This window comes from Lissotriton helveticus, chromosome 10, assembly GCF_964261635.1.
Source record: "Lissotriton helveticus chromosome 10, aLisHel1.1, whole genome shotgun sequence".
NCBI lineage: Eukaryota > Metazoa > Chordata > Amphibia > Caudata > Salamandridae > Lissotriton > Lissotriton helveticus.
In genome coordinates, this window is record NC_136071.1 from 10,386,706 (window position 1) to 10,403,344 (window position 16,639).

At 51.3% G+C, this 16,639-nt stretch overlaps 1 protein-coding gene across 3 annotated transcripts in view; it reads left to right on the forward strand.

Annotated features, from left to right (window-relative positions):
- FGD1 (FYVE, RhoGEF and PH domain containing 1) overlaps positions 1-16,639 on the forward strand; it is a 243,330-nt gene that overhangs the window by 210,674 nt on the left and 16,017 nt on the right. For all 3 annotated transcript variants that reach the window (XM_078664553.1, XM_078664554.1, XM_078664555.1), the window contains exons 6-9: positions 3,518-3,666; positions 4,262-4,418; positions 10,936-11,074; positions 14,573-14,631. In XM_078664553.1, coding sequence (XP_078520679.1) covers positions 3,518-3,666; positions 4,262-4,418; positions 10,936-11,074; positions 14,573-14,631 — 504 coding nt within the window. The remainder of the gene's footprint in view (positions 1-3,517; positions 3,667-4,261; positions 4,419-10,935; positions 11,075-14,572; positions 14,632-16,639) is intronic.

Genomic DNA, 16,639 nt, shown 5'->3' on the forward strand with positions numbered 1-16,639 from the left:
CATCCTGCCCCCCTGCGCCACCATGAATGTGATGGGGAAGCCCCCAAATGAAAGTTATACATCTAACATAAATGCTGTTCCCTCAGCCATCTGGCAGCCCACACCACCCGCTCCTAAAACAAACTCTTTGCTCTCCTCACCTGCCCCAGAAAGTTATCCCCGGGGTACTTGTGTGACCACAAACATCTGCTTATTCAAACAGACTCCAAACTTTCACAAGTCTACACTATCCACACACACAGAGAGGTATTTACAGTAAATAATTTAAAAAACTGACTTTGGAAACCTGAGGCTGGGTCAGTGGGTTCGTCCTTCAGGGACCCGGGCTGTGGAATGCCCTGCCGGCTCGATCCCAGCCAATCACGAGCGTCTGCAAATGGAACTTTTGGGTTTGCTATATACTGCTTTAGCTCCGAGAGGGACCTTATATCATCAATTCTTGCAAAAAGGGCTCTAAGTAATACAGAGAGAGTGGGCTCAAGTGTGTGCGTTGGGCCTACCTCCTCCAGCCATTTGTTTTCATGTATTTTTCATTGTTGCCATTGGTTGGCTGGGCTGTCCATCGAAGCCATGGTATTTTGGAGATGGTTACATTGCTCCATATGAGTTTCAAGCACTTCTTTTATTAGACTATAACCAGTGTGTGCCCTTTGATGTATTTATTTTGGTGACATAACATCTTAACTGCTGGTTGATTGCTCCTGTGTGAGAAGTGCTTGCTGTTTGGATGGCTTAGCCTGTCATAAAACAGTCCTATTCACTAATCACCCATGCATGTTTAATTGTTTTACTTTGGTAACCTGTTAACATGTTGGATTTAGCATTGTTTGCAGCATCTGCCTTTTCTATTGTCTATTTGCCTATTTTTCATAGCCCTCTTCTTTAAGCATACAGCTTAGCTCCCATAACAAAGTCTGTGGCCTTGCTCCCAAATGTTATATTGTTGCCACCCTAGTTGCTGCTTTAATATTGGATTTTCTTTCTATGGTAGCTGGGGCAGCACACACAAGATTGCCCAACTGTTATCAAACAATTCCCCTAACAAAAAAACAGACCAATTGGATTGGCTTTGACAATGTTTGTTAGATTTGGATTCAAATGAGCTCTACACAGATCATAGCATGCGACTGAAGAACCTCAGACAGAGTTAGTAACCAATCCGAAGAGACTCTGAGGTCTTATCCTTCAACGTTGCATGTATTGTCTGTACCATCCTCAGTGCTTTGGGGTGACCGAATGTTTTAACTGTGAACCAGTAATTGCCAACAGCGTACATCGGGCCTTGAATGAAGGGCAAGCCTAGGAGCCTGCTATCGCTGTGGCCTGGGCTAGAGAGCACCTAGAACTCACCCCTCCTCCTGAAGAGACCATTAACTGATATATACCCTCCCTGGCCCAAGCACTCCTAAAAAGGTATCCCTCCGCCGACTCCTGCGGCCCTCTGGGACAAGTCCAGACGCAGAATCTCAAAGTCAGATCTCTCCACCGTGCTTTTGTCCAGCTTGTGTGTGCTCTGGGGAGAGGGAACGTAGCCTGTGTCTCTGCTTGGATAACCACACGCACAAACACCCTGGTGCAAGGCACTGTCTCACGAGGGCCCGAGCCTGGTAACATCATACCCTCAGTGTTCATATTGTGCAAAGATTGAAACACTGCCCCAAACCTTGAAGGATGCTTCATTATGAGCACAACCCAGAGCGAGCCAGGAAATGCCATGGAGATCACAACTGAAAGTGACAGGATCCAGTGTGTAGAAGAGTGGCCCTTCCAAGGTACCGTTGCACGATTACAAAGTTTCGCTGGTGCTCCGTGCACAAACAGAGCCCAGTATCATGCATGAAGCCCAGCTTAGCAACTGCCATTGGGTCCTCAAATCAATCAAAAGCACTGGTTTCAGTTATGTGTATGGTCTCTTTAAATTACATCATTTCCTGAGCTATGCCACAGAAAATGGTTGATGTTAGCATCAATTGATCAATCAATCAATCAGAATTTATAAAGCGCCGCTAATCACCCGATAGGGTATCCAGGCACATTACATGAGTTTACAAGTGATGTATGTGCACTCTTATGTAACATGGGCTCTGTAGAGCCGGAGATAGGCTGCACACGGGAAGCCTCCGGAGTGCTTGGGCTTCAGGGCGCTACAGCCCATTGGGTGACCATCAGACTCCTCCTTGGTGTCACCTGAGCAGAGTCTTCCTACAGGTAGACCCGCTCAGGACTTTGCGGTACGCGTCAAGGTGACATAGGGCTCGAGTGGTAACAGAAAATCCTCTAGTTTGTGGGGGAGGTGGAAATGATCTGTGGGAAGGATCTTCTCCAGTGGTGAATTCACAGGGGGAATCACAAGTGGAGAACTTCCCCTCTAGCAGTAGGAACTCCACCACAACTTCCACCACCGGGGGTTCCTCCATGGAGGTGAACCCTCCAACGAAGCCTCAATCACGTGCTCGATAATGCGGATGGTTTCCCTTGACCGCCCAACCCTAAATCTGTCCCTTATTGGCTTCCGTTGAGTTCTACCTGGTACCGGGGTCTCTCCACCCTTAGTCGAGGCGTCCATATATTTCGTTCTTCGAAACTGTTACCGGACTCAACCTCTCCTCTACTCTCCCTCTAGTTCCCACTTTGTTTTGTCCCCTTCTTTTTCCTGCACAAGTCATCCTTGTGACACTTGGGAAGTGTATATTTGTGCAATTGTGCTGCTTCCCCTCCTGACTGTAACACACAGTGCAAGATGCACAGCACAGATGGCCACTCACCGCTTCTATAAGAGGCATTTTAACTTTGTACGTCAGCGACATTGATTTTATTGATTGCAACCGCACCTACAGCTTTAAGAATGCATAGTGTTGTCAAAAGAAATTCAGTGGAATCGAGCTTTGCGGCTCCTGTGATATTGAGCCGGGCACTATTGGGCGAGAAGGAAGTGTCTCACCGCTGCAGATGAGCAAAGATGGATGGAAGGGAATGCAACCCAAGGGAAACTAGTTTAGTTCATGGCCACACAAATGCCTGACTGCCACCCCTCGGAGTGTGGCGGTGAGGTAAGTTGTAAACATGAGACTCAGCCTGATGCAAGGAGAGCCTTGAGAAGCGGGAGATTAGGATTGTGTTTTTACCTGCCCTGAAACTCTTCATGTCCTTCATAGGGACCTTTTCTACTTGCAAAATCTTTTCATTCCCAGTAACAATTGGGACAGATGTGGTGTCTTGACAATAATCTCACAGCATGTTAAACAAGAGTGGTATCTATACAAATAAACATTCTACAATGTTTCGGCTTGTTTGTAATGAGAGCCTTCTTCAGGATGACAGAAACAGTTCAGTTGTTGGTGTTTCATCATGGGTGCGCTCACACTCTTTCTGACCATGCTCTGCCTGAGCATGCATCTCTTCTCTCCTTGGTCCCACATCATGTGCCCACCCATACCCACGCTCTCCCATCCCATGCACTCACGCACTCCCATCACACTGCCCCAGTGTGTGTACTCACCCTCTCTCTGCCCTCCAGGTGTTCTGTGCCAGGCTGATGGAGGAGGCGCGCAGCCGGGGCTCGTTCCCCGTAGAGGTGGTCATGGGCATCTTCTCCAACATCTGCTCCATCTACTGCTTCCACCAGCAGTTCCTGCTGCCCGAGCTGGAGAAGCGCATGATGGAATGGTAAGAGGACCACTGGGGATATAATGATGGACACCGAGGGTTGAGGGGGAATCGGGAGAGGGTGGTAAGATCTCTGGGCATTAACAGGCAAGTGCAGCTTTGGGGAGATGGACAAAGAGCTAAATCAACTGAGGTCAAACATCTGGAAAAGGAGGGGAGGAGGGGATGTTGACAGATGGACGGCATCCCTGAATGAGCATCTATGACCTCTTCATTGGGACATGTGAGTTGTGTCATTTCTGTGCTGCAGTCTCCCCTCCTCTATGACTGGGGTAGTGATACCGATACGCCTCCGTTCAGACCACCTGTGAGTGGTCTAGCGTCTAATCTATACAGACATCCCCTATGCACACCTGAGAGCAGAGATGGTTTCTGGATCCAGTCACTCACTCTTCTCCTCTCCTCCCGCTGGCCCTGGTGCAGGTCCAACCCCACCTCACTGATGGGCATCGGTGTGGTTTAGTCTGGCATAGTTGGCCATTACATTCACCTCTTCCACAGACTCCAGCTGTGCCCTCTCAGGTTTGTGTGTCTGTTCCAAACAGTCTTGCCACTTCAGGCCTGAGCACTGTGTGTTCTTCATCACCTTCTGTAGGGACAGGAACCCACGTATCGGGGACATCCTCCAGAAGCTGGCGCCCTTCCTCAAGATGTACGGCGAGTACGTCAAGAACTTCGACAGGGCCATGGAGCTTGTCAACAGCTGGATGGAGCGGTCAACGCCATTCAAAGTTATCATCCATGAGGTTCAGGTAAGGACACGGTGGGGCTGGACGGGCCACCCAGATCTCAGGTGGGAGTGGGTGCTGGAGAGGGCAGGGCTGGATGGGCCACGCAAAGCTCAGGTGGGAGTGGGTGCAGGAAAGGACGCGGCAAGGTTGGACGGGCCTCCCAGAGCTCAAGTGGGAGTGGGTGCTGGAGAGGGCAGGGCTGGATGGGCTCCCAGAGCTCAGGTGGGAGTGGGTGCAGGTAAGGACGCGGCAAGGTTGGACGGGCCACCCAGATCTCAGGTGGGAGTGGGTGCAGGTAAGGACGCGGCAAGGTTGGACGGGCCACCCAGAGCTCAAGTGGGAGTGGGTGCTGGTGAGGGCAGGGCTGGACGGGCTCCCAGAGCTCAGGTGGGAGTTGGTGCAGGAAAGGAAGCGGCGGGCTGGACGGGCCACACAGATCTCAGGTGGGAGTGGGTGCAGGAAAGGACGCTGCAAGGTTGGATGGGCCACACAGATCTCAGGTGGGAGTGGGTGCAGGAAAGGACGCTGCAAGGTTGGACGGGCCACACAGATCTCAGGTGGGAGTGGGTGCAGGAAAGGACGCTGCAAGGTTGGACGGGCCACACAGATCTCAGGTGGGAGTGGGTGCAGGAAAGGACGCTGCAAGGTTGGACGGGCCACACAGATCTCGGGTAGGAGTGAGTGCGGGTAAGGTCACGGCCGGGACTGGACGGGCTCCGAGAGCTCAGGTGGGAGTGGGTGCAGGTGAGGATGCGGTGGGGCTGGACAGGACACCCAGAGCTCAGGTGCGAGTGGGTGCAGGTGAGGATGCGGCTAGAACTGGACTCGTGGTCGGGGTGGACATATGACCAGACTAGGCTTCTGCTGTCCATGTTGGTCCAGACCCATGGTTTTCTTATCGAGACCAGTCTCCATCAGTGATTGTGTTGATAGTACTAGGCTGAGCCCCTAGTTGTGTGATACATACTAGATTTGGGGAGTGGCTTTGATAGCGATACCAGGCTTTTACGCTGCTTTAGCCACACTAGGCTGGCCCTAATAACTGTCTTACCCATGCTAGGCCAGGCGCTGGTTGTGTGATCCGTACTAGGTCTGGCCCCGGTAATGTTATCCATACTCGGATAGACACCAGTAGTCTTATCCACACTAGGCCAGGCACAGGGTGGTGATACTCATGCAGAGTTAGACTCCTGAGTTATGTCGCCCATAAGGTGCTTTGCCTTTGGGTTCTGTTAGCCGTACTTAGTGGACCATAGGTTGAGTTATTCACACGAAGATGGGTCTCAGGGTATGGATATTTATTTGCCAAAATGATAGGGCAGAGACTGTGACATCATATACCCTTTGACGCCCCCACACACACAGTGCCATCTTAACGCATGGGCACACTGGGCAGTTGCCCGAGGGGGTCACGAGCATAGGGACCCCATACAGATGAGAATTTAACTCTAATTTTTCATAAAACATTTTAACTCCGGTGAGTGGTTGTGTTGGCAGGGCCCAGTGCACGGCTTTGCCCGGGGGCCTATAATGCTGTTACGATGGCCCTGCCCCCCACCCACACTTACATCACAGAAATGACCCCTTGCGGTTGAGGTGTAGCCCATCAACACCAACTACCCGCAGTCCATAAAGACAGTAAGGCATATTTAACGCCGTTGTAGCGTCAATTTTGTGACATTACGGCAGCTTTTTTTTAATCGCCATATTTACAAGTTGCCGTAAACTCCAGTTAGCGGTGTTTTTCCAGCGTTAACATGAATAATTCACAGCGCCACTTCTGTAAGCTTGGCTTACCCAAAATGAGATGCAAAGTAGGCTTTCCTGCATAAAAACTCCTGCAAAACACACAACGCCGTATTTACAAGGATTTCCTTGTAACTCACAAAAAAAAGTCCCATTGGCGGCAGTTTTAATGTCAGAAAATAGCTGGTCTTAAAAATGATGTAAACACACTTGGGCCCTCATTGAAGAGGGTTTGGTGCAGGACAGCGCACAAGGAATCTTGCGGCACTGCCCAGCGGCAAAACAGAGGCCAGTAATTCACCCTATCAATAAGATATGGCGCATTCCTGCCTTTTTCCTCAATGTTGGCCCACAATGGCTGCCGTGGGCCAACGCAGGCACCCTTGCACCACGATGCAAGGGTGCCTGCGTTTATTTTATTTATTTATTTATTCAAAGTTTTATATAGCGCGAACAGGATCCTTACAGATATCAGAGCGCTTCACAAAGACAGGGAAGGGGCAGTAGGAGTGAACAGAGATAGTGGGAGACAGTATAATAGTCAATAACATGGTAATAACATGGATAATAAAAACATACATAAAACCAGTCCATATACAATCAGGTAAGGGAGTAATATAGGAACAGCACAGGTCATTGATCACACTACAGAGGTGTACAGGTGGATCAGTAAACCAGCGTGTATCATATCTTGGTCGGTAGTAAGAGAGTAGCGTAGTGGTGCCCCCAACAAGTAGAAGCATAGTGCCAGGGGATAGGGTGAGCAGTGATACAAGCAATGCAGAGTCTCTGAACCAACATCTATAACGATCAGGAGATCTTGGCCAGAAGGATGGTTTTCACCTCTTTCTTGAAGAGTGCAGTGGAGGAGATACGCCTTGTTTCAGGAGGGAGCGCATTCCAGATCCGGGGAGCCATCCCTGAGAAGGAGCGCTTGTAAGTTTTCACTTTCCGGAATCTACGAGGTTTCAGGAGAAGATTTTTTTGTGCTCCTATTGGATCTCGAACCTCCTGATATAGACAGCTTTTGAGCGAGGTAGTTAGGTGCCTTGTGGTGCACGGCCGCGTGTGTCATAACTGCAATTTTTAGCTGTATTCTGGCTTCAAAAGGCAGCCATTTTAGAGACTTTAGGTCTGGGGATATGTGCGAATGCTTTCTAGAGCCAGTAATGAGTCTCGCGGCAGCGTTCAGGGAGGCTCTTAAGGGTGCTGTTGTTGATAGCGGTAGTCCGCTGAGGCCCACAATTCCGTAGTCTATTCGAGGGATGACTAAAGCTTGTACAGCAGTTTGGAAGTCTTTGGCCGGGAGGAAGGGTTTAATTTTCCTCAGCGTGTTAATTTGGAAATTAGCTGCTTTTGTGGCTTTGCTGACGTGCTGCTGCATGTTGAGCTTGGCGTCGAGTGTGATGCCTAGGGATTTCGCCGAGTCCACGATGGTAGGTTGGACATTGAGTGCTGTTAGGTTGTTGAGCCAGGTTTGGGTGGTGGAGATTTTCGCCGGGGGTGAGATGAGTAGGAACTCAGTTTTCAGAGCATTTAGTTTGAGGTGATTATCGGCCAGCCAAGATTGGGTGTTAATAAGCGTGGAATTCAGATGTTTGATATCTTCCGGGGATTGTAACTTTAGATAGAGTTGTGTGTCATCGGCGTACATATGGAATTGTACATTGGATGCTTGAAGCAAGGTGGCGAGCGGTTCCATAACGAGGTTGAACAGTGTAGGGGAGAGGGTGGATCCTTGTGGAACACCTAGATCTACAGGCACAGGTGTAGATAGCACATTGTCGATCTTGAACCTCTGAGACCGGTTGTGAAGAAGGACGAAAACCACTTGAGAACAGTTCCCGATAGCCCCATTCTAGTGCTTAGCAGCTCCAGCAGGTTCTCATGTTTGACCGTGTCAAATGCTGACGAGAGGTCAAGAAGGATGAGGAGACAGGACTCATTGCGATCCAGAATTTGGAGGGCGTCATCAATTATGTGTGTCATAGCTGTTTCAGTGCTATGTTTCGCTCTGAAGCCTGATTGATGAGGGTTGAGGAGGTCAAATTGATCAATGTGTTTTGTTAGTTGTAGTTGGACACATTTCTCCAGCAGTTTGGCCAGGGTGGGGATATTGGTGATGGGCCGATAGTAGTTTAGGTCAGACGGATCAACTGTAGGTTTCTTGAGTATAGGCGTGACTTGCCCCACCTTAAGGGAGTCTGGAATGTGGCCTTGTTGTAAAGAGCTGTTGATGATCTTGGTCCAGAGAGGGAGGAGCAGGGGGATAAAGTCTTTTACAGCATTAGCAGGTAGGGGGTCTGTGAGGTGATTAGAGGGCTACAAGGTGCAGAGCAGTTTGTGTATTGCTTCTTCCGAATAGGTATCGAAGTACTGCCAGGATGCCTTGTTTTTAGGTTGAGTGTCTGCCATTCTGGTGTGGTTGGGGAATCGGCTTACATCCATGATGAGGTCATTTCTTATGTTGTCAGTCTTTAGTTTAAAGAAAGCAGAGAAGGATTCACAGTGTGGGGTGTCATTTGTTGTGCTGTTTGATTGTGTGGGTTGTGCCTTTGTTTGGGTCTTGATTAGCTCGAACAGCTTTCTTGGCCTGTTCTTCGCTTGGTCCAACTGGCGGCTGAAGAAGTCCGACTTTGTGCGCTTTATGTTCCTAAAGTAGGCATTTCTCTTGTTCTTAAGCTTTTTGAGATGCAGTGCTGAAGGGTCCGATCTCCAGGTGCGCTCTGCCATTCGCATATTACGCCTTTCGTCATTGAGCCTGTCATCATACCAGGGGTTAGAAATTTTGGTGGAGACTCTCTTCAGTTGCAGAGGGGCGACTTCATTGACTATTGTATTCATAGAGTCACGGTAGTGGTCAGTCAGTGATTGAACATCTGAGGCACCTGAAGGGGGAAGGAGGAGGTTGCCGATGTGGGGAGGTAGTGTGGAGGGGTTAAGATTCTTCAAATCCCTTTTCCATGTTTTGGATTTGATTGGTTGCGTAGGGTTAGGTTTAACTTTTTCGTTGATAAAGAAGGTGATAATGTGGTGATCTGACCAATCGCAGGGTAGCATCGCCTCCAGTTGAATAGCGTTCTCTTTGGCAATGATGAGGTCGAGTATCGATAGCGTTGCGGGGCTCATTGATTTTGTGCAGGAATGGCCTCCTTCCAGCACAAAAATAATCTAGAAAGGGGAATTGCCTCTTCCATGTGTGCTGCAGCACAGCGCAAATTCTTTATGGGCATTTTTCACAAAACATAGTTGCCGTACAGTTACAAGCACAATTTCAGCTCATGCGCGGAGGTGCATTCATCACAGGTTATAATAATTCACTCAATAGTACAGTGCATGGCCTGGAGCATAGGCCGCTTTGACCAACACGGGGGCACTCGCCACTATGCGTTATAGGGCAATTGGGGATTGGACGCTGCGTCTTATGCCACTAATAGAACCTGACGAGTCTGGCACTTTGAAGGGAGGGGAGAGGAACCAAGGTCTAGGGAATAACAGTATTAACTGATGCCCAACTCATGTCTTCTCTCCCACACCGCCTGCACGACCCACACAAGCGTAGGATCAATGTGTACATATCGACGCCTTAGTTGAGGACGCAGGAATGCCGCAAGGTCAGTTATTACCTCGCACCTCATTACTTACAGCACTGCAGACTCTATGGGGGACGTGTCCCGGGGGCCTGAAACACATCTCACAATTCAATACATACATGTGATGGGCACAGGGATGTGTCTCACAAAGTTGTTTCCTAGCTCGTTCTACCCCATATTTTATTTATTTATTTATTTATTTATTTTATTTTTGACATTTGTAGAGCGCGGCGAATACCCTCAGGCGTCTCGGCGCTAACAATTCATCTGTTTCCTACTCATAACTAAAGTCTCATTGGTTAAACAGCCATGTCTTTAAAAGTTTTCGGAACTGGTGGAGTGAGGAACTCGTCCTGATGTTTTGAGGAAGAGTATTCCATAGTTTGGGCGCGGCCACTAGGAAGCGGCGGTCACCCCAGGACACTGTTTTTGATCGTGGGATTGCTAATTGGTGTAAGGTGGAGGAGCGAAGCTGTCTGCAAGGTATATAAGGTTTCAATTGGTCCTTTAGAGAATGGATGGATGTGCTGTATGATATAACGAACGTGCTCCGGGGCGTTGGTATGAGGCAGAGCACATTCATTATATCATACATCACGTCCATATGGGGTAGAACCATTTTTATGAACTGACCCTTGGATAATATAGTGTTTCATCCATTATTGCTACCCATCTCTTCAAGGCAATCCACGCTTTATGCGACTGCTATAAATTGATATAGAGGGACCCTGCCATCAGCTGATTTGATAAAAGAAGACAGGCTACGAGTCCCCGTCATCTCTTTCTCTCTAAGAACCATACACAGGTCCTACAAGACGACTTTTAAATAAAGTGAATTACATTCAGGAGAGAAATACTCCATGTTGCTGTACCACTTTAAACAAACCCTACTTTTGATACATACAAGATAGACTGAGTAACCTCTGTGACGGAGTCCTGATGAAGGCCTAGCCGAAACGCGTTGGTTTTTCCACAAAGTCGCCAGTCTTTGTATATTCATGATAAATGGATAAAAGTTTAAACTGATATGTATGAGGATGAGAATTAAGCACTGTGGTACAGGGGATTAAGGTGGGCCTGGAGATGGTCTCAAGCAGTCCAGGCAGGTTTCAGCTGCCCTGATAGTCTGTGTGTCTAGAATATCCAGGTTTAACTGCATGGTCTGTACTGTGCCTCATCTTTTCTGGTTTCTGTTCTAGAGCGAGGAGATCTGTGGGAACCTGACGCTGCAGCACCACATGCTGGAACCGGTGCAGAGAATCCCGCGCTACGAGCTGCTCCTCAAGGACTACCTCCAAAAGCTGCCCGAGGGCTCCTGCGACAGCCGGGACGCCGAGAGTGAGTGAGCGCCCCCCTTTCTGAGCGAAACCCCTCCCTTAGTGATGCAGTCTCTATTGAGAGCATTTGTTCCATCCTGGCACCCTTTTGTGGCCTCCAGTGGTGGTTGTCAGACTGGTACCCACAGTGCCTTTAACCCCTTGACTGCCCTATTATGGTACATACATGTCATACAAAGGTGGACACATACATACATACATACATCGGGGAGATAAAACACAAGGGCAAGTACCACCCGGAGCTCTGTGGAAACATTGGAGAAAATGTCTAGCACGCGAGAGCACAGATACCTAGGCCATCAAGGGGTTCATGAAGCCCACCCTAGGAGCTTTGTCAGCGGTGCAACGTGTCGGCCACATCTCAGGGCCGGGAATAGGCCTTCTTCAGGAAAGATACATTCCAGCAAGAATCAGCACCCGCTGTGCACCCTCCTAGGGTACCCCAGCGTGCCCTGGGCCATGTACCCACCTTTGTGCCCTCTCCTCAGGTACCCCAGCATGCCCTGGGTGATGTACCCCAACTTGCCCTAGGGCCTGTACCCCCCGTTGTGCCCTCTCCTCATGTACCCCAGCATGCCCTGGTCCTTGTACCCGCCGCTGTGCCCTCTCCTCATGTACCCTAGTGTGCCCTGGTCCTTGTACCCGCCGCTGCGCCCTCTCCTCCTGTACGCTAGCATTCCCTGGTCCTTGTACCCGCCGCTGCGCCCTCTCCTCCTGTACGCTAGCATTCCCTGGTCCTTGTACCTGCCGCTGTGCCCTCTCCTCCTGTACGCTAGCATTCCCTGGTCCTTGTACCTGCCGCTGTGCCCTCTCCTCCTGTACCCTAGCATTCCCTGGTCCTTGTACCCGCCGATGTGCCCTCTCCTCCTGTATCCCAGCATGCCCTGGTCCTTGTACCCGCCGCTGTGCCCTCTCCTCCTGTACCCCAGGTCTCTGAGCCTCTAAAAGTCCCATAACTTTACCCTTCTGAACCCTGGCTGTTATTCCCCAGTTTGCCCACATCATGTGACCTGGAAATCTATGCGGTAGGTGCGTGGACCTACTGAGCTATCTGAGTGATTCGCTTCACCCCCTCGACTGCTTCATTCCAAATGTGTTTGGAAAAGATGAGTCTGAGACAGACAGACAGACAGACAGACAGACAGACGGACAGACATGGAAACCTCCGGCCTCAGATCCACTTCCTCTTTCCGCAGTGACGCAGGATGGATTTTTTGAATTCTTGGTATAATTGTGGGGCATGTTACGACCAGAGCAAGGGCGAGACGACAGGAGGCGGGGCTCCGTTCAGCCTGGGAGTTACAAAAACGATGCCCCCTGGGACCACCCTGCCTCATGACAAAGAAACCCCCCCTGGGTCTCAAGCCTTACCCTGTCCCCCTCTGCTGCCCCCAGGGGTCTGCCCTGGGCCCCTGCCAGCTCCCCCTGGGCCTCCAGCCTTACCCTGCCCTCTTCTGCTGCCCCCAGGGGTCTGCCCTGGGCCCCTGCCAGCTCCCCCTGGGTCTCCAGCATTACCCTGCCCTCTGCTGCTGCCCCCAGGGGTCTGCCCTCGGCCCCTGACAGCTCCCCCTGGGCCTCCACCCTTACCCTGCCCTCTGTTGCTGCCCCCAGGGGTCTGCCCTGGGCCCCTGCCAGCCCCCCCTGGGGCTCCAGCCTTACCCTGCCCTCTGCTGCTGCCCCCAGGGGTCTGCCCTGGGCCCCTGCCAGCCCCCCCTGGGGCTCCAGCCTTACCCTGCCCTCTGCTGCTGCCCCCAGGGGTCTGCCCTGGGCCCCAGCCAGCTCCCCCTGGGTCTCCAGCATTACCCTGCCCTCTGCTGCTGCCCCCAGGGGTCTGCCCTGGGCCCCTGACAGCTCCCCCTGGGTCTCAAGCCTTACCCTGTCCTCTGCTACTGCCCCCAGGGGTCTGCCCTGGGCCCCTGCCAGCCCCCCCTGGGCCCCTGCCAGCCCCCCTGGGGTTCCTGCCTTACCCTGCCCTCTTCTGCTGCCCCCAGGGGTCTGCCCTGGGCCCCTGCCAGCCCCCCCTGGGTCTCCAGCCTTACCCTGCCCTCTTCTGCTGCCCCCAGGGGTCTGCCCTGGGCCCCTGCCAGCCCCCCTGGGGTTCCTGCCTTACCCTGCCCTCTTCTGCTGCCCCCAGGGGTCTGCACTGGGCCCCTGCCAGCCCCCCCTGGGTCACCAGCCTTACCCTGGGGTTCCTGCCTTACCCTGCCCTCTTCTGCTGCCCCCAGGGGTCTGCCCTGGGCCCCTGCCAGCCCCCCCTGGGTCTCAAGCCTTACCCTGCCCTCTTCTGCTGCCCCCAGGGGTCTGCCCTGGGCCCCTGCCAGCCCCCCCTGGGGTTCCTGCCTTACCCTGCCCTCTTCTGCTGCCCCCAGGGGTCTGCCCTGGGCCCCTGCCAGCCCCCCCTGGGGTTCCTGCCTTACCCTGCCCTCTTCTGCTGCCCCCAGGGGTCTGCCCTGGGCCCCTGCCAGCTCCCCCTGGGCCCCTGCCAGCTCCCCCTGGGTCTCCAGCCTTACCCTGTCCTCTGCTGCTGCCCCCGGGGTCTGCCCTGGGCCCCTGCCAGCCCCCCCTGGGTCTCCAGCCTTACCCTGCCCTCTGCTGCTGCCCCGCTCCCCCATAGCTTGTGCTGCTGGTCGCCCCCTTGTGGCCCTGTGGACGGTCTGCACTGGGTCAGACACTCCCTTGAAGAGCTGTTCTTACACCGGCCGGTTGTCATGATTGAACTGCAAACACCAGTGAACATAACATTCCCACAACCCCTTGAGGAGCTTGAATAGAGGTGAATCATATGTCAGGAGCTGCAGAAAGTGGATTGGAGGCTTGGGTTGAAGTACTGAAGATAAACAGCAAAGGGGCCTCTCTGGGGGCCCATACTTGACACATGGGTAACAAGCTAGTTTGCAGGAGTGCAACCACACACTTGTCTCAGCAAATGCACTCATGTTTCGTATGAGTACCCCTCGCCCACCTGAGGACCTGCTCCCAGAAAATAAAATACATCTTTCACAGCCACAAGCTTAAGGGAAAGCAGAATGTGTGAGAACCTGTGCAAAGGTGAGTGGAAGTCACTTCGCCCACAAGTACATGAGTGAGAAACAGATGCCAAATATGTGCCCCTAGTTGAGCCTTACTGGGGGCACACATCTGAGAAACGCAAACAAAGCTGGTTTCTATGAGTCTGGCCACAACATATTTTTTGCAAAGGCTCTAGGACTGCTGGTAACATCCAGCGTTCACGATGAGTGAGAGCAGGTTATCAGCTCCAAGAACCAGACCGGCCGCCCAGGACAAGGTGAGCACCAGGGCCCCTCCTGCCACATCCACCTCACATACCCACGCTGCCCTTGGAAGCGTGCTAAAGGAGTGAGGCCGAGCCCCCCTCAGAGGAATGAGGCCTTGCCCCCCCATCCCACTCGTCCCCGGTCCAGCCTTAGCCTGTAATTCTGACCAGGGCATAATACTGTCCACAACCGAGCTTTAACCTGTGCCCCCTCTTCTATTGCAGAATCTCTGGAGCTGATCGCAACCGCCGCCGAACACTCGAATGCAGCAATACGGAAGATGGTGAGACTTGAAGAAGTGTGTGGGGGGGTTTCACTTCAAATGTGCTGGGAATGACGCTAAAGTTCCTCATATTGCCAGGGGGAGGTCTGGTCTGTGCCCTAAGAGGACTGCCTGTGTGCTTCATATAGCCTTCGACTGGTACTGTTGACCTGTGAAATGCCAACCGGCAAATACAAGCAAAGGTGCATAGTTTATCCTCAACAAAACACTTTGGAACTGGTAGGGTTGCTTCTATGCTATGTGTACAATTATTATGCCCCCTTCAAATGATTGAATGAGTGAGGGAAGGGCTGGAGCATCACACTAGCTAATACCGACATGGAATAGGGCCTCAAATTTACACTTCAGAGACATCCCACGTGGAACTGGTAGAGTGGCTGCTACGCTATGTGTACAGTTATTTTACCCTTTCAAATGATTGAATGAGTGAGGGAAGGGCTGAAGCATCACACTAGCTAATACCGACATGGAATGGGGCCTCAAATGTACACTTTAGAGACATCCCACGTGGAACTGGTAGAGTGGCTGCCACGCTATGTGCACAGTTATTTTACCCCTTCAAATGATTGAATGAGTGAGGGAAGGGCTGGAGCATCACACTAGCTAATACTGACATACATGGAATAGGGCCTCAAATTTACACTTCAGAGACATCCCACGTGGAACTGGTAGAGTGGCTGCTATGCTATGTGCACAGTTATTTTACCCCTTCAAATGATTGAATGAGTGAGGGTAGGGCTGGAGCATCACACTAGCTAATACCGACATGGAATAGGGCCTCAGATTTACACTTTAGAGACATCCCACGTGGAACTGGTAGAGTGGCTGCTACGCTATGTGCACAGTTATTTTACCCCTTCAAATGATTGTATGAGTGACGGAAGGGCTGGAGCATCACACTAGCTAATACTGACATACATGGAATAGGGCCTCAAATTTACACTTCAGAGACATCCCACGTGGAACTGGTAGAGTGGCTGCTACGCTGTGTGTACAGTTATTTTACCCCTTCAAATGATTGAATGAGTGAGGGAAGGGCTGGAGCATCACACTAGCTAATACCGACATGGAATAGGGCCTCAGATTTACACTTTAGAGACATCCCACGTGGAACTGGTAGAGTGGCTGCTATGCTATGTGCACAGTTATTTTACCCCTTCAAATGATTGAATGAGTGAGGGTAGGGCTGGAGCATCACACTAGCTAATACCGACATGGAATAGGGCCTCAGATTTACACTTTAGAGACATCCCACGTGGAACTGGTAGAGTGGCTGCTACGCTATGTGCACAGTTATTTTACCCCTTCAAATGATTGTATGAGTGACGGAAGGGCTGGAGCATCACACTAGCTAATACTGACATACATGGAATAGGGCCTCAAATTTACACTTCAGAGACATCCCACGTGGAACTGGTAGAGTGGCTGCCACGCTATGTGCACAGTTATTTTACCCCTTCAAATGATTGTATGAGTGAGGGAAGGGCTGGAGCATCACACTAGCTAATACCGACATGGAATAGGGCCTCAAATGTACACTTCAGAGACATCCCACGTGGAACTGGTAGAGTGGCTGCTACGCTATGTGCACAGTTATTTTACCCCTTCAAATGATTGTATGAGTGACGGAAGGGCTGGAGCATCACACTAGCTAATCCCGACATGGAATAGGGCCTCAAATGTACACTTCAGAGACATCCCACGTGGAACTGGTAGAGTGGCTGCTACGCTATGTGCACAGTTATTTTACCCCTTCAAATGATTGTATGAGTGACGGAAGGGCTGGAGCATCACACTAGCTAATACTGACATACATGGAATAGGGCCTCAAATTTACACTTCAGAGACATCCCACGTGGAACTGGTAGAGTGGCTGCCACGCTATGTGCACAGTTATTTTACCCCTTCAAATGATTGAATGAGTGAGGGAAGGGCTGGAGCATCACACTAGCTAATACCGACATGGAATAGGGCCTCAAATGTACACTTCAGAGACATCCCACGTGGA